The sequence below is a fragment of the Zootoca vivipara genome, chromosome Z2 (assembly GCF_965207765.1).
Source record: "Zootoca vivipara chromosome Z2, rZooViv2.hap1.1, whole genome shotgun sequence".
Classification (NCBI taxonomy): Eukaryota; Metazoa; Chordata; class Lepidosauria; order Squamata; family Lacertidae; genus Zootoca; species Zootoca vivipara.
This window is the reverse complement of record NC_142585.1, coordinates 25,083,564-25,110,534: the sequence shown is the minus strand read 5'-3', so window position 1 is coordinate 25,110,534 and position 26,971 is coordinate 25,083,564. Positions and strand designations below refer to the sequence as shown.

Sequence of the window (26,971 nt, the reverse complement as noted above, 5' to 3'; positions counted from 1 at the left end):
AATATCTTTTTGTATGTTGTTCTGTTCTCTACATGGGTACCGTTCCTTGTTTCTTCTTCTTCTTTTTGTGTGCGTCTTATCTTACTCCGTGCACTTGTAATTTTGTACCTTTATTTTTCAATAAAGAATGAAAAATTAAAACATTTACACAAATTTCTGTAGACATCTGAAGGCAGCCCTTTAACGGGAAGATTTTAATATCTAATATTTCCTTGCGTTCCTTTATATTCTGTAGGAAGCTGCCCAGAGTGTTACAAATAATAAATTATTATTATTATCATCACCACCACCACCATTGGGCACATGGGGCACTGCTTCACCAACATCAGCCAGTCCTCAGCCAGCCATTCTTCTCAATCAACCCAGGAGGTGGCAGCACTGCCCACCTGCCTGCTCTTCTTTAGTCACACGGCTCATCCACACTTCACCTTTTGCCCCATGTTTTCTAAACACAGGTCTGTGCTTTGAAGCTCCGTGTCCAAGTACTTTCCCTTTGTTCATAGGATCCTAGAATTGTAGAGTTGGAAGGGGCCATGAGCATCATCTAGTCCAACCCCCTGCAATGCAGGAATATTTTTGCCTAACGTAAGAGTCTCATGCTCTACCAGGGCTTCCTTTCCCCCCTCCATTTTGTCCCACTGCTTTCCACAGGAAACCCACTCTTTATTATTATTATTATTATTATTATTATTATTATTATTACTACTACTACTATTTTACTTTTTTATTAATAATTTATTTACAACATAGTCCACAACAACTCATACAAACAATCCCACCACCATTGACAATTTAATTATCAGAATTAAACTCCTATCCCCTTACATAAAGAAAACATAACATAAAAGTAAAATACTTCCTAGTTTATCCTGTAAATGGCCTCCTTATTTACTTCTTGTATACTGTTTCTTTTATATGTGATTATTACATTTTTTCCTAGTTAAGACTTTAAAAACTGCAAAGTCTCCTGTCTGTGCTTTGAAGCTCCGTGTCCAAGTACTTTCCCTTTGTTCATAGGATCCTAGAATTGTAGAGTTGGAAGGGGCCATGAGCATCATCTAGTCCAACCCCCTGCAATGCAGGAATATTTTTGCCTAACGTAAGAGTCTCATGCTCTACCAGGGCTTCCTTTCCCCCCTCCATTTTGTCCCACTGCTTTCCACAGGAAACCCACTCTTTATTATTATTATTATTATTACTACTACTACTACTACTATTTTACTTTTTTATTAATAATTTATTTACAACATAGTCCACAACAACTCATACAAACAAACCCACCACCATTGACAATTTAATTATCAGAATTAAACTCCTATCCCCTTACATAAAGAAAACATAACATAAAAGTAAAATACTTCCTAGTTTATCCTGTAAATGGCCTCCTTATTTACTTCTTGTATACTGTTTCTTTTATATGTGATTATTACATTTTTTTCTAGTTAAGACTTTAAAAACTGCAAAGTCTCCTGTATAAATTAATCGAAACAAGTCCAGGTATATATTTTGGGGCACTGTTTGGTAAAGTATTCTCTGCATTTTCCCCATTCTTTTTGAAAATCTGGTCTGGGTTATCCCCTAATTATCTCTGTTAATCTGGCCAGTTCAGTATAATCTAATAATTTATCCTGCCATTCCTTTTTTGTTGGCACAAGTTCTTTTTTCCAATTTCTGGCAATTAAGATCATCGCTGTGCCTGTGGCATAAAGGAATATTTTTCGATCTTCTTTTGCTATACCTGTGTCTGTTATTCCTAATAGGAAAGCTTCTGTATTTTTCACAAAGTTATATTTAAACATTTTTTTAAATGTAAAAAAGCAGAAGGGACACTTATACATATCTGGTGGACCTGTGAAAAAAATCAAAAGCTTCTGGGATATAGTACACTATATGAGGAAACCCACTCTTTAACGCTGACTTGGAACAAATGGCAATTCAGATTATTACGCAGATTGTTGTTTGCTCAGATTCAGTGTTAAAAACCAGTTTTTCACATGGAAAGCACCGGGCCAAAAAGAAAGAAAGAAAGGCACTTGGACACAGAGCTTTAAAGCATGCATCCCCAAACTCGGTCCTGTAGATGTTTTGGGACTACAATTCCCATCATCCTTGACCACTGGTCCTGTTAGCTAGGGATAATGGAGGTTGTAGTCCCAAAACATAAGGAGGGCAGAGTTTGGGGGTGCCTGCTTTAAAGCATGGACCTGGGCCTAGAAACATGGCACAAAAGGAAGTCTGGATCAGCCCTCAGTTTTGTCCTTGTTGTCCATCAGGAAGAAGGAAGAGGGCAAAACTGGGGAAACTAGACTGAGTTGGCGATGCCTTTATTGGCTCTAGCTCCATCTACTGTTGGACTCCTTGTCTTCTGCCCTACCAGCCACCACAAATCATAACAACTTTGCTTTCCTTTCCTGTAGGGAACAAGGGACTCCCTGGTCCCCGTGGACAGCCAGGACCCCCAGGAATAGCTGGGCTTCCAGGCAGAGAGAAAGGACCTCCTGGAGACTCAGGTCTCCCTGGAACATCTGGTTCTCCCGGCTTCCCAGGACAGAAGGGAACCTCTGGCATCCTAGGTTTTCCAGGAATGCCCGGAGGAAATGTAAGTATGCTGTTTCTTTCCAAATGGGGACTTATGTTGGATTCCTTTTGACTGCTTTAAAGCACATTCAAAGCGAATTCTTTCTCTCAGAGAGTTATGGGAAGTGTGGCTTGTTAAGGCTTGCTGGAGATTGTAACTCTGTGATGGGGTGAACTACAGTGCCCAGAATTATTTGAGGGAAAGAATGTGTTTTGAGTGTGCTTTAAAGTTACAGTGTATACAGCAGAGTACTACTGTCCGACTCTGAAGGGAGAGCCAAATGGAAGCAGGTCATGTACATCATTCCGCCATATAAACCTTAGGCCTGGCTTTTGTGAGTGCCTACAGGCTTCCACTGTTTTGTGGGAGGGGTTAAAGTGCATACTAGAAATTTGCGTTTTGCAGTTAAACTGGATTAAAGTGCTCTGTCACCTGGGCAGAATGAATCCTCTCTAAAAAGCACACAGGGGCTCTTTTTGCTTAGCAAAGAGATGGGGAAATGCCCTGAAAAGCATGGGATGAACGAATAATTAGCAGGAAGACATATAAACAGAACAAATGCTCAATAAAAGCTGTGTGGGATAAATTGCAGTACAGTGGTACCTTGGTTCTCGAACGGCTTAGTTGTCGAACAAATCGGCTCCCAAACACCGCAAACCCAGAAGTAAGTGTTCCAATTTGCAAACGTTTTTTGGAAGCCGAACATCCATTAATGCGTGAAGGGGTTAGGATCACAAAGTAAGGTGTTGTTGCTAGACTTGACTAAGTCATGCCCCCTCACCTCTGGTAAAGAAGGAAGTGAAGCTTCTTTGCTCACTCTCAGTCTACCATGTGAAAATTGTAAGGATTGGAGGTCTGGAGCTGGGGCTCCAAGCACAGACCACATATTTAGAAATGCTTTCTACTGTATTTTGTAACAAGATTTCTGCCTGAGTTTTTCCTGCTGCTGTATGGAAAGGCATATGATTCTGACCTTTGATGCGTTTGTAAACTTACTAAACTGTGTAGTCTGTTCACTGCAAGTGGGTACAAAGGGAAACACTTTAAATGACTCAGGACAATATATTTAAAAGGTTTAAGCAGCCTAAATTCCCACACTTTATTGCTGCATGTTTTGTAACTTTTTAAAAACTGCCTTTACTGAAAACTGTGGTTCCCCTGCATTTCGGATTTAGGGATCCAGTGAATTCTTTTAACCAAATACATTTGTATCATAATTCTGACAAACCAGACATAGTCTAACCTCCTCATAAGCTTTGAGCAAACACATAAAGATGAATACTCAGTGAGGTTGTCTGGAGGAGTCCTCTGTCTTTCTGAACCCTTTGAGAACACGGGCTTGGATGTGGGCTGGACCTTTCACAAGGACCAGTTCCATGCGGACATCACCAGGGAATGACTGTCAGAAGCTGTGTATTGCAATGGGCGCTGCTGTTGCATAGCGGTGAACATTGTGAGGGCATACATTTCTCTCTGCCCTGCTGATGTAATTTTATCTATAACTGTTAATGTATCCTGCTCTGGAATATTTTATTCTGTGAAAGGTGCATTATAAATAAAGTGATTTCCTTCACCAGGGTGATGAGGGTTTCTCGGGGCCATCTGGATTCCCAGGGAATATGGGATTGCGTGGTTCAAAGGGTAAGTCACTGGTGTGATATGTTCAGGTACTATTTCCAAGGGGAAAACTACAAAGGGGCTACAACAAGAGATAGTGCTAATGGGGAATGTAAAGTTGTGTGTTGTGTGCATTGGTGGAGGTGTGCTAGAATGGGATGAGTAGTTAAGTATTATATGATTTATGTAGATGTATACATTTGAGTAAGTAGAATTTGAGTGTGATGCATCATTCCTAACTCTCTGAGAGTTGCAGCTTACATGGGAACCTCTGGAGACATAATGGTGGTGGTGGTTGTTCCCCTCTTCCAGGTGACCGAGGAGAATCATTTGGAATCCCAGGTGGTGTAGGACCTAAAGGAGAACAAGGGGGCCCTGGACTTCCAGGTATACAACCGATGGTGATCTTTGAAAGGCTTTGGAAAGGAAAAACCTATGGGTTATCTTGCTAAAATATTGATTAAGGCTTCACACTCCTTTAGTTTTAAGTTAAAAGTAGGTAGTCGCATTATTCATAATTTTTCAGATTGCCGCTGTCAGGATGGGGCTATATTGGACATTCTCTATCTGCTACTACAAGGGCTCTAGCTGAAATGTCGCACAACAGAGGAATCCAACACAACAGTTGCAATCACAGATATTTGTTGCATAATAGATTACACAATCTATTGCACAACAAAGTTACTAGCAGCCTGATAATGCATTATCAGGTGAAACAACACTCCACTAGTGCAAAATATTTCTCCAATGGAACAATTATATACACTAATTGGCTTTAACTTAGCACTGCTGACCTGTCTCTGATGGCACACACCATGTGTTTTGGATGTAGATACATACTTGGGGAGGGGCGGAGCTCAGTGACTTATTTCGTGTGTGAAACATCCCAGGGTCAGTCCCTGGCAATTCCAGCTTAAATTTTAGTGAGTTGGGAAAGATGCAGGATGATTGGTGGTGGGCCAGTGGCCAAATGGGCCAGTGGATCAAACATCTAAAACAATGGGATGACTTCCTGTGTGATCTTTTGAGGTGCAAGAGGACTTGATGGACCAAAGGGTGAGCCAGGATTCCCAGGAAGCCTTGGGATAAAAGGAAATAAAGGTGCACCGGGGGACTTTGGCCAAGATGGACCACCAGGTATCTATGCTCTTTTGTGGGTAGTTAACCAGACAGGCCATGTTTCCTGTGAGATGAATATTCAGTTCAACAAATGCATGGGAAACCTGCCTTCTTGTCCTCCCCTCCAAGACTTTATATTAGCAAGTGGGGTTTAGTGGTTACAACAGGGGTTGCCACCCTTAGCACCCACAAGGCCTCTGAGTGCCTTGGTCATGAGGTGGTGAGAGTGGTTACTTTTTACATCCTTATATACTATACAGCTGAAGGAGGAAGTTGGAAGCATGACCTCATTAGATGACCCTGGGATAGGACCTTCCATCCACTGAGTTTTGCTGAAAGTAGACCCACTGAAGTTAATGAACCCAACTTAGTCATTTCCATTAATTTTAATGGTCTGCTCTGAGAATGACTAATGTTTGATATAACCCAGTGTTGACAATGCTCAGCTAGACTGACCAATGGTCTATTGGTAGGAAGCAATTTCTCCTGCACTTGTTTTCTTGAAAATTCATCTGAGTTCAATGTACACATGCTCACAGCTTCTGAGAGTTCAAACTTTGCTGTTTAGGTATATGGATTACAGTAACTGTCTGCTGTTGTGCTATTGAAGCTTTTTCCTGCTATTGTTGGGTGGGTTGATTTGTGTATTTTTCATGAATTGCCTGGGTTTTTACATAAATGTAAAACTGGGTTTTATTTTTATGTTTCGTTTTGCTTTTATGTGTGCTTCTGCTCTCAGGGACTTGGATTCTTTTTGCATAGCAAGATCTCACAAGTTAAATAGATAATAATAATGTGTTGTGCATTTTAAAGCTGTGTCTTAAATTAATCTGTTGATTCTTCCTCTCCCCCTCCCCACATCCCAGGTTTCCCTGGAGTTGGGACTTCAAGGGGCAACCCAGGTTTTCCAGGCATTCCTGGGCAGCGTGGCCCTCCAGGACTTAGAGGGCTTCCTGGCATTGCAGGGCTAAAAGGTATGACTTTATTTTCTTAAATTACCCAAAATGTTGGTAGGGAGGGAGATCTGTAAAGACAAAGGTTGACATGAACCATTAATCACCCTGAGAGCAGACTGACTGAAGTCAACAGGCTTCGATCCATTGTTCATTTCAGTGAGTCCAGTATCGGGGCCATTTCGGAAGGCAGGCATGTGCAGAGAATTTCCCACCAAGCTCCACTAACTGTGGAGTCAGGGCACCGTCATTGGTACTGTGCAAGCATGTGGTTGCAGACAGTTAGATATCCCTGGTGCAGGTGTGAGTTGCCAGTGCCAGCCTGCAACAGAGGTGACCAGCTTGACCTCCCTCTGACTAAGTCACTGCTTCATACTGAGGTGGAGGGGAGTGAGGTTGCCATGGTGCAAATGCTGTGGCAGGAGCACCAGATGGGTTCTGCCAGGACATTTGCACTATGCGGACCTCTCCAGAGCTTTGCCCCCCTCTATCCTACTTTACAGCAGCAGCTCAGCTGGAGGGAGAAGGGTGAATAGCCCCACTCCATTATGCTATCTTTGCTGCTGCTATGATGGTGAGTCAGTACGGAGCCTTTTCGGCAGTGGCCCCAAGATAATGGAATAGGGTAGGACAGTTCTCCTTCCTCACTCTAGGTTTTTAGACTTCATTTGTTGAATTAAATTTATACAACTGGCCATTAATGTATCAAAGAATATTTCCTAGGTGGCTTATAAGCATATCAAGTATTAAAAAACATACAGTATATAATAATCAAAGTCAACATTAAACTGTGAAACTTTTTGTAAACTGCTTTGAGATTTGTTTGTTTTTTACAATCAAATGGTACATGATTTTTATGACTTAATAAAAATAAATAAAATTAAAGATGGGGAAAACCTTTTTTGATCATGATACTATCAGGGCAGACATATTAGGTCCCACTTTCAGTACTATTTACACCTGCAAATATTTTGCTGCGGACACACTGCTTTATTTCTAGTCAGTATATATCCTGTAACTTGCTGCTAAAATCCTGTGACTTTTTATACCACAAATGTTCTGGCTTACTTTCCTGCTTTTGTTGCTCTGTAGCGGTGGTTCTCACTTTTTTTCCTCTGAGCCACACTTTCAGGGGAAAAAATTGCTTGCAGCATACCAAAATTTTTTATTGTTAAGCAATACATTGGGAAACAAAAAGAAACACAGAACACAACTGCTTTGCAATTGGAACATGGAACAAGTATAAAATAGTGCAGCTGCAGAAGAACATGAATCATTCCCAAACTATAATATTGATTGTCCTCAAATCTTCCTGCACCCTTTGAGAATCACTGCTCCACAGCACCCTGGAGAACAATAATGTGGTAGCACTGGGGAAGAATTGCAGAACAAACCGAAGCAGAACCAATCCCTCACTAATGCACTATTCTTGTGTCAAGAACATGTTGTGGAATATGCCCACAATAAAACGCCTGTCTGAAAGCGCCCTCCATTTGTATCTTTAAAGGTGACTGTAAGCCTTGCTATAGGTCCACTGGCTTACAAGGCAGGGAAAATAAATCTTCAAATAAATAAAACAATTTTCCTCCAGTGTCTCAATTCAGTGTTTTCCAAATATTTCCTCAGGATTCCTCGGCTCTCCAGGCTTGATTGGCTTAAATGGTTTACCAGGCACAAAGGGCTCACCTGGAACACCAGGTAAATAAATTGAAACAGACTAGGAAGAAACCTAATAATGTGGGCACCTGCTCCATCTGTTGGTAGTTATCTCCAAGACCACCTGTGGACCTTGAGGTCCAGGAATGGGGAACCTCACGGCTGCCAAATGTGACCCTCCATGTCTCTCTCTGGCTCTTGGAACCCTCCCCACGCACCTCCTTGGCCCGTCATTTCACCCTCACTTGAGTGCTTTTGTCTGGCTGCAATGTGTTCTGAGACTGGGGCAATTTGCCTTGCTTGTTTGGGTGGGTGGGGGAGGGAGAGGGAAGGGAGTATGTGTGTGCGCCTGCAGAAACCGTTCACTTCTCTGTGTGTGTGTGATGTAGCCTGGTGCACAAAGGTAAAGGTCATGTTTTTTGTCTTGCCCACTTTTGTCTTTGGCCCCAACCATTGCTGTCATGTGCCCCCCCCCAAAAGGTTGCCTGTGAGGGAATGTGGCCACTTCAAATCCTTCGACAGCCAATTCCTAAAGGAGCCTTTGCCCTCTCTGCAACCTATACCCAAATCCCTAAATATTGCAGCAATGAGATTAAGGTATACTTTTCTTTAGCTCCCCTGAGAATTCCATTCTCTGCAACAGTTTTTGTGGTCTGTTTAAACTTCATTGCACTGCCAACATTCTCAACTAAGTGCCAGAGCAGGATACTGTGCCCCCAGCAGAGGAGGGGAGAAGTGTTGTCTGGCCCATTGCAGGGGGGGGGGGTTCTTTGATGGTGCTTAATGGGCTGCTTTGACCTGCTTTTAATCCTCCCACTCCTTGTTTAGGTCTGAGTGAAATTGGACTTCCGGGGCCTGCTGGAATGCCAGGTGCCAAAGGAGAACAGGGTGTTCCTGGTTTTCAAGTTGGACCCCCAGGCTTGCCTGGACAGAAGGGACCTGCAGGAGACTTGGGTAAATAACAGCAACCACAAGAGATCATAAACAGCAGCTGAAAGAGATCATGAGCTAGAAGAGGAGTGTTGAGAGCTGGTGCAACAGAATGGTTAAGATACTGGGCTATGGATTGGGAAGTCCCTGGTTCAAATTTCAGCTCTGCCATGAACTCAGAAGCTGGCCTAACACAAACCTCTATCAGTCCCCACCCCCCCACTACAACTGCAGTATGGTAATCAATGTAAGGCTGGGATGGGAACTTGTACCTCTCATAGATGTTGATCCCTCTCCCATCAGCCTAAAATAGCATGGCCAAGGATTGGGAGCAATGGGAACTATGATCCAACATCTGGATTGAATAATGGTTCCCATCCCTCTTGTAAGAGTTACAAAAATGTTATGTTTACGTGCACACGTGCACACAGTGCTTTTTTTTCTAAAATGTTTAGGGGTATTCTCATTTTCCTACTCATATTGAAATACTTCCCCTCAATGAGGCCAAACTTAGATTCACAAAATGTTTAGGGGTATGCGTCCCCCTGCATCCCCCCAGAAAAAAGCACATTATGTGTGTGGGGGGGAGAGACCATGGTGGCAAATATGTCTGCCTTAAAGCAATAGGTTAAAAATAAAACAACAGCTTAACTTAAATAATCCAAAAACAATAACTGAGCTTGTTGTGATAATAAATGACATTGCACATTAAGCTCCATGCCACACGGTCCACTTCTGATTGAATATCTGATATGCTGATCAGAAGGTCGGCGGTTCGAATCCCTGCAACGGGGTGAGCTCCCATTGCTCATTCCCAGCTCCTGCCCACCTAGCAGTTCGAAAGCACATCAAAGTGCAAGTAGATAAATAGGGACCGCTCCAGCGGGAAGGTAAACGGCATTTCGGTGTGCTGCTCTGGTTCACCAGAAGCAGCTTTGTCATGCTGGCCACATGACCCGGAAGCTGTCTGCGGACAAACACCGGCTCCCTCGGCCTATAGAGCGAGATGAGCGGCGCAACCCCAGAGTCGGGCACGACTGGAGCTGAAGGTCAGGGGCCCCTTTACCTTTATTTTATATAATAAATATTTTCTTAAGGATGTCATCATGCCACAGTTTGCGTGGCTGCCAACCGGGGGTACTATGTGCTACAGCATGACAACAAACAGGGCTCTTGGAGCTGCTGCAGCATTGGAGGGTGAGGAGGAGGGAACCAGAGACTCTGGCAGGTGACTGAGACCAATAAACAAGTGGCTGGGTAGCCCAGGCCAGTTGGTGGAGCAGGCTAGCAGGTGGAGGTTTGGCAAGGGTAGTGGTAGCCTTGACAAGGAGGGAAAGGGTGCTTTAGGTGAGGGGTTGGTGTTGGTGAGCAAAGTGAGCTGGATCGCGCAGCGCCTAGTTCATATTCTTCTAGTTAATCGTTGTCCATGTCACTGTAGGTCGTCCTGGAGCTATGGGTTCTCCTGGTTTGCAAGGGCCTCCAGGCATCTCTCTTCCATCAAAAATTCCTGGGAGACCCGGTGATGCTGGACGTCCTGGAGAAGATGGTAGACCAGGTATGGAGTTGGGAATCTGACCGCTTTAAAAATTAAACTGGAAAGAGAGAGACACATTAATCAAGCACCAGCAAAGCCCTGATGGGAGAATCTGCCAGAATGTGTGGCAGAATCTGTACCTGCAGTTCAGGAATACAACCTCCCAAAAGCTGGAGCCAAAGGCTTTAAGTTCTATAATCAGCATAATGTACGCGAATTAGGTTGAATAATGACCTTGCATGCATTTAACCTGCGGAATGCATATGCTTCTTAATGCATATACTGAAGAATGAATTGACCTACTATAGCAAAAGTCTTGTGTTGTGTTAATGTGCTTGAACAAACCAAGTCCGTTCAAGGCAGCAAACAAAATTGCAAGCATAAATATACAATAATATGTTTAAAAATAAAAGCACTTTGAAATATATTATTGTAATTTCATTACTTTAAAAAAATCCAATGCATTAGATATAATTCAGCCAATATAAAAGCCTTTTCCAAAGTTACATCAATAAAGCAGTAGTACAAATATCAGTTTTTTTAAAAAAAAAACACATAATCACACTTCATGCCTAGAGCAGACCATTGCTGCTGATTAAGGGTTGTCTGCAACTGACCCCAACTCAGAGCAGACTGAAATGAATGGGCCTAAGTTTGTTATCTCCATTCATTTCAATGGGTCTTCTTTGAGTACGACCAGCAGTGGATGCAACCCTAAGAGTAAAAATGCAAACTCTTCCTTAGGTACAAGAACAAGAGGGGGTTTGGGGGGGGATAACAAGTGCGCAAAATATTAATTGATACTCAGATCCTCCTGCCATCCTACATATTAAAGGGCCATCTTTCCCCTGTGGTTATAAGGGTGATAAAAACCTCACTCTTAAAAATCCTACAACCATTTTAGAGGTTGTAAGCTTGGATTCTACTTGCAAGGGTGTCCTCTCAGTTATACAATAACCTGCACCCTTTTGACAACAGTCTGCAGTGATGCCATATTGATGTTGCAGTGTTTATGTTGGCTTGGATGTAGTCTGTGCAGAGGATGTGCAGAGCCTGGGGGAACCCCAAGGCTGAGGACCAACACAGTCTCTGAGCTACCTTTGCTTGTTCCTGTTTGCCCCAGGCTTCCCAGGTCCCCCTGGGCCACGTGGACCACCAGGCCCGGCCTCCAACCAAGGTGTTACTGGTGACCCCGGCCTCCCTGGTCATCCTGGACTAAAAGGCTTCAAAGGTGACATGGGCTTCCCTGGGTTGGGCGGAGTCCCGGGAGCATCAGGATTCAAAGGTACAGTGTTACATTCATTAATATGTCTATCCTTTACATTATTTTTACAGCTTTCTCCTTCTAGTCATTCTTAAGCCCAAGTTAAGCTGTGATGGTCAGTACTGTAAATGGAAAAGGATATTGTGTTGTTGTTGCTGCTGCTGCTGCTTTATATACTGCCCATGTGACTGGGTTGCCCAATGCCCCAACTACTCAGCGTAGCTCCCAACTAAATGTGTGTGTGCAAGAAACTTTGAAAAATACTGTAGAAGTAGGGAACTTAATCCAACTTAATTCCCTCACACTACATGGCCCAACCTGTCCAGCAATCTTACGGTGTAGGGCAGGTAGGGAATCTAAATAAATAAATGAACAGTGACAAGTGAGTGAGACCTTCCATTTGTAAATCACCTGATGTCATAATGTCATTGGGTGGCAGCAATCAAAGTTCGAAGGGCCTCCCTGTAACTGAATGATCAGCTCCACTGGGGTTCCCTGTCATGGTTGGTCCTGCAATATCAGGTGGCTGTGAGTTTGTGGAGGGGATGGCCTAGCTAGCAGACCAAACTGGCACCAGGGCCAGTTTCCCACCACTGGGGTAAAGGCAGATGCTTTTAAGAAGCTCACAGTGTTAACAGGCCCAGTCCAGTTCTGCTTTCGCCCCAAATAAGTGAAATGTTCTACAGCACAAGTCAGTAGGAAGTTAGGTAGATCCTTCCATCTTTTGAGTTCAGTGTTAAGTAGGACAGCGGAGCTGAGAGAAATGCTCTCTATTTTCGCCTTTTACAGCAAAAGCTGACACTGCCAGGAGGACAGAGCTTCTCTGCAAAAGAGCAGTTCTGCCTAGGATAATAATATGAGTATAAAATGTTGAATTTCCATATGAAATTGGGGTTCTTCCTTTTCTCTTTGGAAAACACTTGCTAATATAAGAGGAGGGAGCATGCAGCTGGACTTTGCATATGGCTGTGGTTGAGCTCTCTCAAAGTGACCGAGTGTCCAGTCTTGGTGAGGTGGTAGACTAGGACCTGGGAGACTGGAATTCATATCCCCATTTAGCTTCAACTTGGGACAGTGACTCCAGATTTGGGCTCCAGAACTGCGCTCCTGGGGCAGGGTGATACTAACCTCAAAGGAGATGCAAGCATTTGAAGGCCCTATGATTTTTCTCTGGGTTGTCCTTTTTTCTTTTATTTTCTTTCCCTTCACAGTGCTGTTGCCAAAGTTGCAGTTCAAGCTGGAAGATCAGAATGAAGCTTCTGCAACTGCTAGTGTGTGGAAAATTACTTCCACCATCTCAGCTACTTTTTATTTAAGGATCAGATTATGTTCAGGGATAATATTTTTAAGATGTAGGCAAAAAAAAATATAAGATTGATAAAGGAATAAAGGTACATATCATAATCCTTAATATATTATGTTTGTGGGAGAGCTAGCACAATTAACTATATCATACAGAATTTACCTGTGCTATATGTATCCTAATTGGGGAGGAAATGTAGGCACCTGAATTTGATTTTGAAGCTTGAATAGGCTTCCGCATAAGAAATAAACAGACACCTTGTTGCTGTCATATCTTTTAAAGAAAATGTGGATCCCTTGTTTGCTTCACCAGCTAAGTAAATTATTACACCAGTCTCTGGTGTTTTTTAATTAATCCACTGCTGTTTTGATGGTTGCTTTCTTTACCTTCTCTTCAGGATAAGTAAGAGGAGAAGAAACACATTATTTTTTTAATAATATGTGCTCCATTTGCATATACAGTGGTGCCTCGGTTTACGAATTTAATCCATTCCGGAGGTCCGTTCTTAAACCGAGGCACACTTTCCCTAATGAGGCCTCCCGCTGCCGGTGCCCTTCCACTGTTTGGCTTCCATTCATAGACTGAGGTAAAGTTCACTAACCGGAACACTACTTCTGGTTTTGTGGAGTTCTTATACCGAATAGTTCATAAACAGGGCTGTTCTTAAACCGAGGTACCACTACTGTATCCAGCAAGTTCTGCAGTGTTTGCTTGTCGAAGACGTTTGTATCCTGCTTTCTCACCGCATTGATGTCGAAGGTGGTATATGAAATTAGATTCTTAAATTTTGCTTCAGTGAACACATCAGTGGTAATCACAAAGAGACCAGAATCAGACCGAAAATAAAATAAATTGGAAAGATTGTTTAAATCAAAGGACAGGCATAATGAAAATATAAAAGCATGCAGATTTGCCCTAAAAAGCCTTGAGCAACAGTATAAATTTATACAGTACACCAGCTTCCTCAGCCTGGGGCCCTCCAGGTATTTTCAACTACAATTCCCATCAATTCCCTGACTGATGATGATGGGAGTTGTAGTCTTAAAACATCTGGAGGGCAACAGATTGGGGAAAGCTGCTCAATGCTATTCTAAAACAGAATAGCCTGGTTTTCCCTTACTAATGTACTCATGTGATTGCCAGTATCAGTTTCTGTGGTCTGGTTGCAGAACCAAGTCTATAACTCTTGTATCTTCTTAGGCTTCAGAGGTGACCCAGGTTTAATGGGAATGCCAGGTAAAGATGGTCCTCCAGGAGATTCCGGTTTCCCTGGGCCAAAAGGTGAAGCAGGCCGTCGAGGTAAGCGCCAAGCAGCTTCATGGGAGATGCACTTGACTTTGGGAATGGAACAAAACATAGCGTGATAAGAGAATGTTATAGCTTCTCAACTATGCTGCCTGTTACATGATTAGCCAAAAATAAGATTTTGGTTTGAAGTAGTTAGGACCTCTTACTGAGTTTTCAGAATTTTGTTTAGTTTAGCTTCTGTCATCCGATCAAGATAAATATGTCACTTACAGGAAGGACCAAAAGGTTGTGGTGCGGAATCCTGTTCAGGGTTCCAGCCAGGCAGCCATGCCCTTTTCCAGGCTACTCCATTCCATTCCCCCGCAAAAATAAATAAATAAATAAATTCTTTGCTCTCCCCCCTCAGCCCTTTTAAGGCATGTTTTTTCATGAATATATTTTTGGCACTTCTATAAACCTTTGAGTTCCCTCGATCCTGATAATATCTCCCTCTTGTGAGCAGATGTTGCTATTCTTGGTTGCATGAAGATCAGCAGAGAAAGACTTGGCTATTGGCATAGAACAGAACATCTGTATTTGTTCATGTGGCTTTCAAAATTCAGTAAAGATTTGCCCATTTCAGTTTCTGTTTCCTTTTGCTGTGATATGATTTCACTGCAATTCTTTATACTAGCTGACAGAAACCTTGTTCTTTCCATCATGTCCGAATGATTATTGGGAGGTGGGGTATTTGGATATTTTATTTGTAATTTGTGTTATATTTAAGCTTCATTTTGATTACCTATAACAGAAGTGGGGAACCTTTTTGCTTCATAGGGCCAGATCCCTACCAGGATTGATCTTATAAGCCAAAATTTGATCAGTGTGTGGGGCCTGTCCATATGCGAAATTCCCTTGGGCATTTCCCGCTTGGGAACCACACTGCAAGAGAGGAAGATTAGATCATATGAGCAACCACACATCTAATGTCTCTCCCCACCCCCTCAATTTGACTGAAGCTAAGGGGGGGTGGGTTAGGGAATGGTTGCAAAGAGAGGACAAGGTGAATCTCCCAAGGAAGGGAGTTCCAAAGTTCTGCATCTTCTCCATATTATTTTTCCTGTTTCTCTTTAGCATCCCAGTTGTACAGTCTTCTCTACTGATGGTAAAGGGGAGGGGGACTAGGGTTGTGATGTGATATATTTTCTCACCGCCATCTGTTGATAATCAAGGCAGGTCATTCTCCTATCCATCATGTGCAGGGTTTCCTGGGCTTCAAGGGGCTCCTGGTCTTGTGCAGAAAGTTGAAGAAATCAAAGTTGCTCCAGGCTTAATTGGACTGCCAGGAATTGATGGAATCCCTGGTTTGAATGGAGATACTGGGTTCCAGGGCCTGACTGGACCACAAGGTAAAGCACGCACCTTACGTGGATGCCTTCAGTATAAGGCAGTTTCCTGTGTCCTAATTTTAGGAGTATATCAGTGGCCTCAGCAGAGTAGATCCTCAGATTCACAACCTACCCTTCCACTTGACTCCTTGTTTCACTTTTTCCTTATCTCTTCCCTCTAAGCCACTCTCTCCCAAGTAAAAAGGTTGCAGAGATTGAGTAATTACGTAATAACAGTTGTGTTTATGTGGTCAATGGATCATAAACATCAAATGCAATATTGGGTTACTGAGTCACACACACACACACACACACACACACACACACACACACACACACATTTTAAAATGGGAGTATAGCAAAATCAATCAGAATTTTTTTTAAAAAAGTTAAAAATGCAGACAATTTTGACTTGGCACACCTCTTCCCTCTAATAAGTGTGACCTAGTTTCGAAAGCTGCAGCAAAGGGACGTGGCTTTATTTTCTGTGGTTTGGAATCTGCCATTTAAGTGGAGGCATAAAGTTCATACGATTTCCCCATGTGTTGGGAAAGTGCTGGGGAGAAAACCTACAACCATCTACCCAGAACTCACTTTTAAACCTGTCTAGGATACCACTGCTGCTTCTGCCCAGCAAGGATGTTCATAATGTGGACATTTTAGAAGTCCTATTATTATTATTATGCTAAGCTGCATTGAGTGGAAAGGCTGGGGCAGTAGTGGGGAAACCTGTGGCCCTCCAGATGCTGTTGGAGTGCAGCTCCCATCACCCCTAGCAATTGGCCATGCTAGCTGGGGGCTGATGGGCGTTGGAGTCACAGGTTCCCCACCTCTGGGTTAAGATAAGCTGGTCCTACTCATCATGACACAGATCTCTTGTTTAGACTGAAGACAGGGGTATAAGAAAGAAACTTAACAAGCTATTTTTTATATGTAACAGGCCCCAAAGGGATGGCAGGTAGACAGGGCCAGATGGGAGTCAATGGTTTGCCAGGGTCGCCTGGTGTAGTTGGAGATCCAGGGACTCCAGGAAGTACCGGGCCACCAGGATTTGAAGGTAAATGCTTTTTACATTGTCTCTTTAGTGTCTAGGGCAGGGATGGGAAATCTGTGGCCCTCCAGCCTATGGGACTACAATATCCATCATTTATTATTATGATTTATTAAATTTCCATATCACCATTCTTTGAAGGATCATAGGGTGGTTTACAATATTATTATTTATTTATTTATTTATTTATTTATTTATTTATTTATTTATACCCCGCCCATCTGGCTGGGTTTCCCCAGCCACTCTGGGCGGCTTCCAACAGAACATTAAAATACAATAATCTATTAAACATTAAAAGCTTCCCAAAACAGGGCTGCCTTCAGATGTCTTCTAAAAGTCTGGTAGTTGTTGTCCTCTTTGACATCTGGTGGGAGGGCATTCCACAGGGCGGGTGTCACTACCGAGAAGGCCCTCTGCCTGGTTCCCTGTAACTTCACTTCTCGCAACAAGGGAACCTCTAGAAGGACCTCCGGGCCGAACAACGGGGTGGAGACGTTCCTTCAGATATACTGGACTGAGGCCGTTTAGGGCTTTAAAGGTCAGCACCAACATTTTGAATTGTGCTCAGAAACGTACTGGGAGCCAATGTAGGTCTTTCAAGACTGGTGTTACGTGGTGTCGGCGGCCGCTCCCAGTCACCAGTCTAGCTGCCGCATTCTGGATTAGTTGTAGTTTCCAGGTCACCTTCAAAGGTAGCCCCACATAGAGCGCATATACAATACAAAACCACATACAGTGGTACCTCGACTTACGAATTTAATCCGTTCCAAATGCACATTCGTATGTAGAAAAATTTGGAAGTTGAATCACGGTTTCTCATAGGAATGCATTGTAAACGGATTAATTCGTTCCGGAGCCTAGAAAAAAGCCCCAAAGCCGCGTGAAAAAACGGCTGCAGCAGTCTTGCACCACGGAGCAGGGAGCGCAGCAGCGGTGAGGGCAATGATCCGGCAGGAGGCCAGCAGGGCAGCGGCGGTGAAGAGGGGCAGATGAAAGGCTCCCTCGAAGAAGCAGGAAGCACGGTGGTGCAGCAGGCACGGCGGTGGGGCGAAAAGCAGAGAGCTGAGATGCAACCGCTGATCAGCTGTTCTGCGGCTTTAAAGCAGTCTCCCTCGGCGAAGCCGGCAGAGCGGCGGTGGCAGCGAGGGCAACGATTGTCTCGCTGCCCGGATCATTGCCCTCGCCGCTGCTGCTCTGATCGGCGGTCGCATCTCAGCGCTCCGCTTTTCGCCCCCCACCGCCGCCAACACGCTTCCTGCTTCGCCCCTCTTCTTCGCCCCTCACCGCCGCTGTGCTCCCTGCATCCTTCGGATGTCAAAAAAAATCGTTAGCGTGTGGCTGTTTTTTCCCTTCGTAAGTAGAATATTTTATAAGTAGAGTCATTCGTAAGTCGAGGTACCACTGTATAGGCCTAATATAGTAACAAACAAAAGATTGTTACTACAGTTATAAAAGCCATAGACTGTTTAATTACCCAAAGGCCTGGGAGAAGAGAGATATTATTGCCTGGCACCCAAAGATGTATAATGAAGGCACTGGGTGAGCCTCCCTGGGGAGGGCATTCCACAAGAGGAGAGCCACTGCAGAAAAGGCCCATTCTCATGTTGCCACCCTCCGGACCTGTCATGGAGGAAGGAGGCATACAAAGAAGGGCCTCTGGTGATTATTGAAGGGTCTGATATAGGGAGGGGTGGTCCTTGAGGTGTTGCAGTCCTGAGCCATGAAAGGCTTCAGAGGTCAAAACCAGCACTTTGAATTTGGCGCAGAAACTAATTGGCAGCCAGTGCAGTTGGTCCAGGATTGGCATTATGCTCAAACTGTGAACATTATTGAACATTGGCCATGCTGGCTGGAGCTGATGGGAATTGAGAGTCTAACAACATCTGGAGAGCCATAGCTATGTGGAAAGAGGAGGCTGGCACACAATGAAAGCTTTTAAAACTAATGTTCATGGTTGTGCAGGAGAACTTGTTGGGGTGGGGTAGGCTGGGGAAAGGAGAATTCCAGTGCATCCATGCTGCAGTTCTGAAAACAGCTGTGGGGGCCAGAGGCAGAGCTAGATGCTCTGGCACCTGGAGCAGCACACATGCTGTGCACCCAGGGGCGGGGCTAGCCGCCCATGGGGGCAGGGGAAGTGTCCCAGGGGGGTGGGGGTGATGTCACCCCCCCCCAGGGAGGACACCCCCCTTCCTGCATGTCTGTATAACTAACCAAAGAAGAAGAGAAGACAATGCTGCTCATAAGCATTCGGTGTACCGTGTTTCTCCTAAAATAAGACGGTCCTCAAAAATAAGCCATGTCAGGCTTTTCATTGGTAGAATAAATATAAGACATCCCCCGAAAATAAGCCGGGGGTGGGAGCCACTTCGGGGAGCGCAGCGCAGCGCGAAGAGCCTGGTGAGAGGCAGCTGCGGCTGCAGGTGAAGCCCGGGATCTGCGTGGGCAACTGGGGACAAGCGCCCGGAGCGCTGCGGCGGTAGTGAAGAGGCGCCCGATCAGCCCGCTTCTCAGCTGATCGGGCGCCTCTTCGCCACCGCCGTTGTGCTCAGGGCGCTCGTCCCCAGTTGCCCACGCAGATCCCGGGCTTCACCTGCAGCCGCAGCTGCCTCTCACCAGGCTCTTCGCGCTGCGCTATGCTCCCCGAAGCGGCTGCACGGTCCCCGCGGCAAGAGGCGGCTGCACAGGAGCCACTTCGGGGAGCACAGCGCAGCGCGAAGAGCCTGGTGAGAGGCAGCTGCGGCTGCAGGTGAAGCCCGGGATCTGCGTGGGCGACTGGGGATGAGCGCCCTGAGCACAACGGCGGTGGCGAAGAGGCGCCCGATCAGCTGAGAAGCGGGCTGACCGGGCGCCTCTTCACTACCGCCGCGGCGCTCAGGGCGCTTGTCCCCAGTCGCCCACGCAGATCCCGGGCTTCACCTGCAGCCGCAGCTGCCTCTCACCAGGCTCTTCGCGCTGCGCTCCCCGAAGCAGCTCCCGTGCAGCCGCCTCTTGCCGGTTCCTCCGCCGCTGCTTCTCTCGCTGCTGCCAGCTCTCAACGGGTCGGGGCTCGGCGCAGCATGCTGTTGCCAGCTCCTGCTCGAAAAAATAAGACATCCCCCGAAAATAAGCCGTGGTGTGTTTTTTTGGAGGAAAAATAAATATAAGACGTGTCTTATTTTAGGAGAAACATGGGGGTATTTGTTTATTTGTAAACCACAGTTTCATAAAAATAAAAGGTGGTGTACACCATACAATCTTACAATAAAAACATCTGTAAATTCTAGGTGGGGTGGGGGGGATTCACACTGCAGAAGCCCTGTGTGAATAACACTGCTTTTAGGAGACATCCCCTGCCAAAAAAGGCAAGAATGGTTCCTGATGAACTTGTACAAGCAGGGAGTTCCACAGGGCAAGGTCTACCAAACTGAAACTTCAGGCTGGCTGAAGCTCAGGGGCATTGGGAACCACTAGAAGTGCCCATCAGAGCATCTCTGATGTAGTTTGGCCCTCAAAGTTATTAGCTTAGCACTAGTTGAATAGGTGAGAAGGAAGAGGAGTTCCTCATCCATGACAGCCTCAATCTTGTTGGTACTACATCGTTCATGGCCAGGATCCAACCTCTCTCTTTTTCTCCCCAGGAATGTCTGGGAAGCCTGGTCCTGCTGGTTTACCTGGCATGCCGGGCCGCAGCATTGGGGTTGGCTACACTTTGGTGAAACACAGCCAGTCAGAACAGATCCCACCATGCCCTGTAGGGATGAACAAGCTCTGGGAAGGGTACAGTTTGCTGTATGTGGAGGGCCAGGAGAAGGCTCACAACCAGGACCTTGGTAAGCAGGCAAATATTTATTGTTTATTTATTCAGAAGCCAAAAGGCTCCCAGAACGTCTTACATGCATTCCATTAAAACAAGGCAGTCACTGCCTGCAGGCTTACAATCTAGAAAAACCATGGCACACAAGGGGAAAGGGACAGGGAGGGAAGAGGGAAGAGGGAAAAATCAAACACACACACCAATTCTAAAACAGTTGTTTTTGTAATGAACATCTGGCACCGTTCATGGGTAGGAGCTGCTTGATGGAGCTGGGCTTTTTGCAAAAATGATGGAATGGGCCCTGCTTCCCATCTTCCCCCCTGGTGGTACGGCTGCCCTCAGGTGACCTTTGAGGTAAAAGAGGCCTGTTACCTACCTGTTCTTGCTTGGGCGGGGGGGGGGATTCAGAGGACTAAAGCAAAGCGGAAGTCATTAATTGGTAGCCAATTCAGTTCCATAATTTATGTTATATGTTCAGACTTTCCTTCCCCTAGTCATCAACAAACAGAATCACATGCGTAAAAGGGCACATGACTATAAACAAAACAACATATTGATTATAAGAAGTAGCTCAACCTACTATTGTTACTATTGCAAAGTGTACACCTCAACAAGGCTTACAAAGAAACATTTGGCGCAAAAGTTGTTATTGTTTCGAAGAATGCACTGAACAGCTGGTGACAAGTTTCCAGATAAGGTCCTATTTCGAAAAGCTTCCTCAGATGAAAACATTGGCATATTCACATCCCTGAAACTTGTTACACTTTGCAAGTGTAATGATAGTTGACAGCTGCTTAGAGCATATCATTGCATTATTTGCAACAAATATTTTGTCTATCTTATTGCAAACTTAATATAATCAATATGCTGATTCGTTTACAGTCATGTGCCCTTCAGCAGTGTGTGTGTGTGGTTGGAATTCAATAAACAGGCCGTCTGAATGAGCCTGCCGCTCTGAGTTTACTGCCATGCTTTTTCTCTTGCCTCACCCCTGTAGGTTTTGCCGGCTCCTGCCTGCCTCGCTTCAGCACGATGCCTTTCATTTACTGCAACATTAATGAGGTCTGCTACTATGCCAGTCGCAATGACAAATCCTACTGGCTCTCCACCACAGCTCCCATCCCCATGATGCCTGTCAGCAGCTTCCAGATCTCTCAGTACATCAGCCGCTGCTCAGTATGTGAAGCTCCTTCCCAGGCCGTGGCTGTTCACAGTCAGGACATCACCATCCCTCAGTGCCCAGAAGGCTGGCGTAGCCTCTGGATTGGATATTCCTTCCTCATGGTAAGAGTCTACTTTGGAGGCCCTTGCTTTGTATGCAGAAGGCACTCAGTTGAGTCCCTGGCAGCATCTCCACTAAAAAAGTAGTCTCTCTCTGCCTGAGGCCATGGAAGGCTGCTGCCAGGCAGTGTAGACAAGGGTAGGCTAGATTGATTTGCAAGAAATTGATCTTTCACTGTGGCAGTAGAAACAACCCACCCACTTGGGAACTTCTTGCCTATGGACACCAGGCCTGCACCTTCACTGTACTCTTTTCAGGCCAGTTTATAGGACATTTCTTTAGGTAAGCCTATCCAGACATTTAGAATGTTGGCATGTGTTTTTAAATCTGATTTTTAGCTCATCGCTGATTTTAATTAATTAATTTGTTTAATGTTTCAAAGAGCTGTTTTTAACTGATGGTATTATTGTTTCATTCTTTCAGCAAAGTGCTTTGATGTTTTATTGCAACCAAGTGGCATATGAATCTCAGGAAATAAAAATAAAAAAACCCAGCAACAACAGATGAACAAATTATGAAACTGGAGAGTAAGGTCACATCCACACTAACCACTTAAAGCACTATTAAAACTGACCTCACAAAGCTGCAATGCTCAGCACAGTTCCCAGGATTCCCCAGGGTTGTAAAAGTGGCATAATAGTGCTTTAAATGGTTGGTGCGGGTGTGACCTAAATATGTGAGCGCCTGAATTCATATAAGTTTGTGTATATGTGTATCTGAGTGTATGTACGCATGAGTGAATATAAGGGATTCAGCTGGTGCTTGTGTTGGCCCAGGGAGGCAGGGTAGAGGATGAGTAAAGACCCTCCATCCCTTTGTTTTCTCCTTTCCTTCCCCTTAAATTGTAGCTACCACCCACCCTGCAAGTCCCTGCTTCTGGTTCCATGGACATCAGTCCTACAGGTTGGGTGGAAGCTGAGGGCAAAAGGAAGAATTGAATGTCTCTTTCTCTGCTTGGCCTTCTCTGTCTGCTGCAAGATACCATAAATACATAAGAGGGGGACTTACCCTGAGTCAGACAATTTGCCCATCTAGTTCAGTATTGTCTACACTGACGGGCATAGGCTCTCTGGGATTTCAGTCAGGGAGTCTCTTCCCAACCCTAACTGGAGATGTCAGGGATTGAACCTGAGACCTTCTGCATGCAAAGGAAATGCTTTGCCACTGATCTGTCATCCTCCCTCGTGGTGTGATTTTGTTTTCTGTGGCGACCAGAACTGTGAGCGTTTTGTTCATCTCTACCAATCCCTGCTGTGTGAGTTTCTTTAATGAAACTGTTTTCTTTTAGCACACTGCAGCTGGAGCTGAAGGTGGCGGCCAGTCCCTCGTCTCCCCCGGCTCTTGCCTGGAAGACTTCCGTGCCACCCCTTTCATCGAATGTAATGGTGCCCGAGGGACCTGCCACTACTTCTCAAACAAGTACAGCTTTTGGCTGACAACGGTTGAGCAGACCCAGCAATTTGCCGACTTTACCATCTCCGAGACTCTGAAAGCAGGTCAGCTCCGGACACGAGTTGGTCGATGCCAAGTGTGCATGAAGAACTTGTAGCAAAGGCCAGAACTGGTCAGAGCCAACATAAGGGACTTGAGGTCTTGCAGTGCTGGAGACTGTGGGATGTGCAATCTTCCCCGGCTGCAGTAATGGCATTGAAATCACTTAAAAAACCTCTGGAGCCCCCTTATCTATATCACAGAACATGGTGCTATATTTCTCTCTTTGTTCTTCTGTTCAAGGCTACCTCAGGAGGCCTTTCTCTGGTTTTCCAGGTGCCACTTCCTGTCCTCTCTTTGACATACATAAACAGATTTTAATAGGACCTGTTGAATTTTGGAGAAAGTTCTCCTCTTCAGAGCTTTGGCTATTCCGGGCGGCTTCTCATGTGTTATGGATTAAAAGAGGTTCAACAAATGTCATAGATGTTGACTGTAACAGCCATAGTCAGGCCTCTTAATGGTTTATTTTAGAAGCAAACCCCCACCCCAGCTTGTCAGAGCTTGGTCCCGTCAATGTGATTTTGCTCACCACAGGTGAACAGGCACATGACTACACAAACACACACTATCATATTTGAAGCAACTATAAATAATTGTTTTGTCCAGGTCCCTGGAGCAGACTGTCATAATTGGTCAAGTGCTGCCAGGCACAATATTCAACAAATGAACATGTAAAACGAGTGTCTGTTTCAAACATGATAGGGAAAGCACAAGTGTGCTCTTACTGTAACATGAGGATCGAGTCTGAGGCTTATGCAACAATGAAAAGGTACCTGTGACATAGGCAGAATCAAGTTTATAAAAGACAAGCTCCAAACATCTTACAAATTAATTGTTGTATCTGAAATGATAAATTTAAAATGTTAATTGAAACTTCTAAATCAGTTTAAAAATGGAAGGATTTATCATCATGTTGCAGCTATACATTCAGGTGCTTTAGCAGTTACCCAGCATTTTTTAAATATGCATTTGGTGGAGAAATTTGTGATGGGTACACTTTTGACACACTATCCTTCCCTGTGTAATGTTTACATATAAAAGTTTAGGAAATATTTCTCAGCATTCCCCTGCTATTTAATGTGCTACAAAGAGGTGAGACAGTTGAAGCAAAGATAAGTGTTTTCACACCTACATCTCATTTAGAGCATCATCTTTTGCAAATCAGAGTAACGAAATTTACAGGCCCTGTTCAGACAATACACATATCTGCTTCTTAAGCTGAGACATGTACACTGTTTGCCCATGGATGTACCCCCTCCCTCCTTCCTTCCTTCTCAGTGTGCTGCAGTTGAATACTTCCTGTATCAATTATAACCATAGTTTTCTGTTGCATGCAAAGCAGGACCACTATTTTTACAAACCTGGATCTGAACCCAACTTCACACCAAGGTTTCAGACTCTCTTTTCCAGCTTTTGTAAACATAGCAGGAAGCTGTAGTTACTTAACAAAGGAAACCTTCAAATATGGTGCATCTAGGAAGGGGAGGGCAGTGCAAAGACATACCACGTAGGCAGAAGTTGCATGCATACCTGTTTAGTTATATTATATCCAAACTGGGCAATGATGGATCCTGGATGAATATACCAAAGAGGCAAGTATATTGAGTAGTTTCCTACAGTACTGCTGTATAACTTAGAACTGTAAAAAGCTTTTGCAAAATCAAAGCATTCTAGTGGTACTACATTGTAGATTTTTTGGTTGGCACATGTAGGGAGGCACAGGGGGCGGGTCCTATGCAGCAGGTACAGTGCATGGTGATATCTCCAAAGCTAAAACGGCCTGAGACTGCATTGTACTATTACTGGGAGGCTCCTTCTAATCCTTTCCAGGCCTCCTCTGAATGCACTGGAAAGCCCAGTAGAGAGAGGGGGGGGAGCCAGCAACAATGTTGGGCTGCCATGCAATTTCCAATGCTGCTGACCTACCTCCTCATTGCTCTGTTGGGGTGGCAGCTATGCTAGGAGTTCTGAGCTTGGCTTCATTGAGCCAAAAATGTTTCCCGTTTCCCACCTGGCTTGCCTCCCCATCAGTAGGGAGACAGGGCAGCGGCAGGTGATAATACACCTGCATAGTCTCAGGCTTGGCACCACTTACTGCCGCCCCACAACTAGCTGCCTCTCCCTCTCAGTCCTAGGCTGTGGAGGTCAAGAGTATGGGACAGGTTGTTGTAGCAGAAACAGCACAGACTGCAGGTGCCTGTAGGAGCAGAGAAGCAACTTCTAGCATGGCTCCAAGATTCTCCTTTGCATGGGAACATGAGTGCAGAATCATGTGCATGTGTGCAGCAAGTTTCTGCAAAATGAGGACCTTTTTAAATGTTTCCTGCTGGTTTAATTAAGCATATAATATAGTTTAGCCTGCACTTAAGGTCACATTCTTCAGCTATCTGCTCTGCATGTGCTTTGAGCTCTGCCATGGATTCACTGGATCCAGGTTGACTCACTTCCTAATCTGCTTTAATTGTCTCTGCCAAGCATTTGCAGCAGTTATAGGAAGCCTCTGGGCATTTTGTAAAATATGTCTTCTCGTTGCCTAATGTCTTAATATTTTCCTGTAGGTGTTTATGCAAAGTTCCTTGCTTTCTGCTTGTGACACAAGAATAGCCTAGGCTGTGTTGGATTAATCTGTGATAGTCTACTATATGTGGATGGTATCTCGTGGTCATAGGGGACTTAAAAACATGTGCAATAGTTGTGCATCTAAGAAAATAGACCATTTGTTTTTCATTTATTTTTTTTAGGGTGCTCTATTTTTACTGAGTTTTACACTATAAACAGAATAGCCAGTTATATTGAAGACCATTTTCAGATGTTTTAAAACCCATGTACCAATCTTTATGGAATGATACCACACTAAATCCCGGGTCTCTATGAACCCCTGATCATACCAGGCAGGCTGCTGGTGGTGCATATAAAGATTCACTTTGTCTAAAATCTCACCCTCCCTTACACTTGACAGGTCTCAAAATCAATCATGATTCTGTACCATTTGCAATAGGAATGCAAGGTCATTGGGGGTTAATGACTTCTGTATTCATTGGTGCTTTATGGGTCTTGAGTGAAAACGTCCAATTTTCTTTGTGGAATCTTAAAGACATATGTGTGAAATTTCATGGTTTTCTCCAACTCTTGTGCTGTACTGTACATAAAATGAGGAAATTTATATACTGGTTACTCGACAAGTTTGCAACTGTTAGAGCACATTTACAGATTTTTGCCTTTCAGAGGTAGCCTTGAAACTGCTGGTGCCAAAGTGATATACACTATAAAACAGTTTAGTTTTACACTTAACTTTGAGTAGATGTTAGATTAACCTTTTCTGCTGCTTAAACCATGGCGGGTTCTCTTTTGTTTCAACTGGGGGAGAAGTGTGATTATTTTTGTAATACACTGTCAAAAGCATCTTTAGGGCACAGGTTGTATTTTCCATTGTTAATTTTATCGAAAAAGCCATAAAACACAAATATGCCAATTTTGTGAGTTATGCTGTTTTTCCTTATGCAGTTAAATGAACACGGTCCCCTTTCTCTTCACCCCTCCCCAACTTCTCAGTAAATTTCAGAGTTTTTCTGAACAGGATGCCAGTTTTGGTGCAGGACATAAACACATATGAAAATCTAATGGAGCTTTATTCAATAGTTGTGTGTTCAAATCAATCAGTTTGCAATTGTATTACCAGAGAGATCACTTGGGGACTTTTGCCACCTACCCCTCCAGATTAACAGCAGGTGCTGTTTCCTTACAAAAGTACCAAAGGGCAGCTTTCTCTCACATGGAACCAC

The 26,971-nt window shown here is 44.4% G+C and overlaps 1 protein-coding gene across 4 annotated transcripts in view; it reads left to right on the top strand.

Annotated features, from left to right (window-relative positions):
• COL4A6 (collagen type IV alpha 6 chain) overlaps nucleotides 1–26,661 on the top strand; it is a 179,727-nt gene extending 153,066 nt beyond the window's left edge. For all 4 annotated transcript variants that reach the window (XM_088664622.1, XM_088664625.1, XM_088664624.1 and 1 more), the window contains 15 exons: nucleotides 2,418–2,599; nucleotides 4,156–4,219; nucleotides 4,508–4,582; nucleotides 5,225–5,332; nucleotides 6,181–6,288; nucleotides 7,894–7,965; nucleotides 8,752–8,877; nucleotides 10,292–10,408; nucleotides 11,511–11,672; nucleotides 14,155–14,253; nucleotides 15,444–15,590; nucleotides 16,510–16,626; nucleotides 20,238–20,429; nucleotides 21,411–21,697; nucleotides 22,984–26,661. In XM_088664622.1, the coding sequence (XP_088520748.1) occupies nucleotides 2,418–2,599; nucleotides 4,156–4,219; nucleotides 4,508–4,582; nucleotides 5,225–5,332; nucleotides 6,181–6,288; nucleotides 7,894–7,965; nucleotides 8,752–8,877; nucleotides 10,292–10,408; nucleotides 11,511–11,672; nucleotides 14,155–14,253; nucleotides 15,444–15,590; nucleotides 16,510–16,626; nucleotides 20,238–20,429; nucleotides 21,411–21,697; nucleotides 22,984–23,244 (2,117 nt within the window). In that variant the 3' untranslated portion in view covers nucleotides 23,245–26,661. The remainder of the gene's footprint in view (nucleotides 1–2,417; nucleotides 2,600–4,155; nucleotides 4,220–4,507; nucleotides 4,583–5,224; nucleotides 5,333–6,180; nucleotides 6,289–7,893; nucleotides 7,966–8,751; nucleotides 8,878–10,291; nucleotides 10,409–11,510; nucleotides 11,673–14,154; nucleotides 14,254–15,443; nucleotides 15,591–16,509; nucleotides 16,627–20,237; nucleotides 20,430–21,410; nucleotides 21,698–22,983) is intronic.
• Nucleotides 26,662–26,971: the final 310 nt, after the last annotated feature.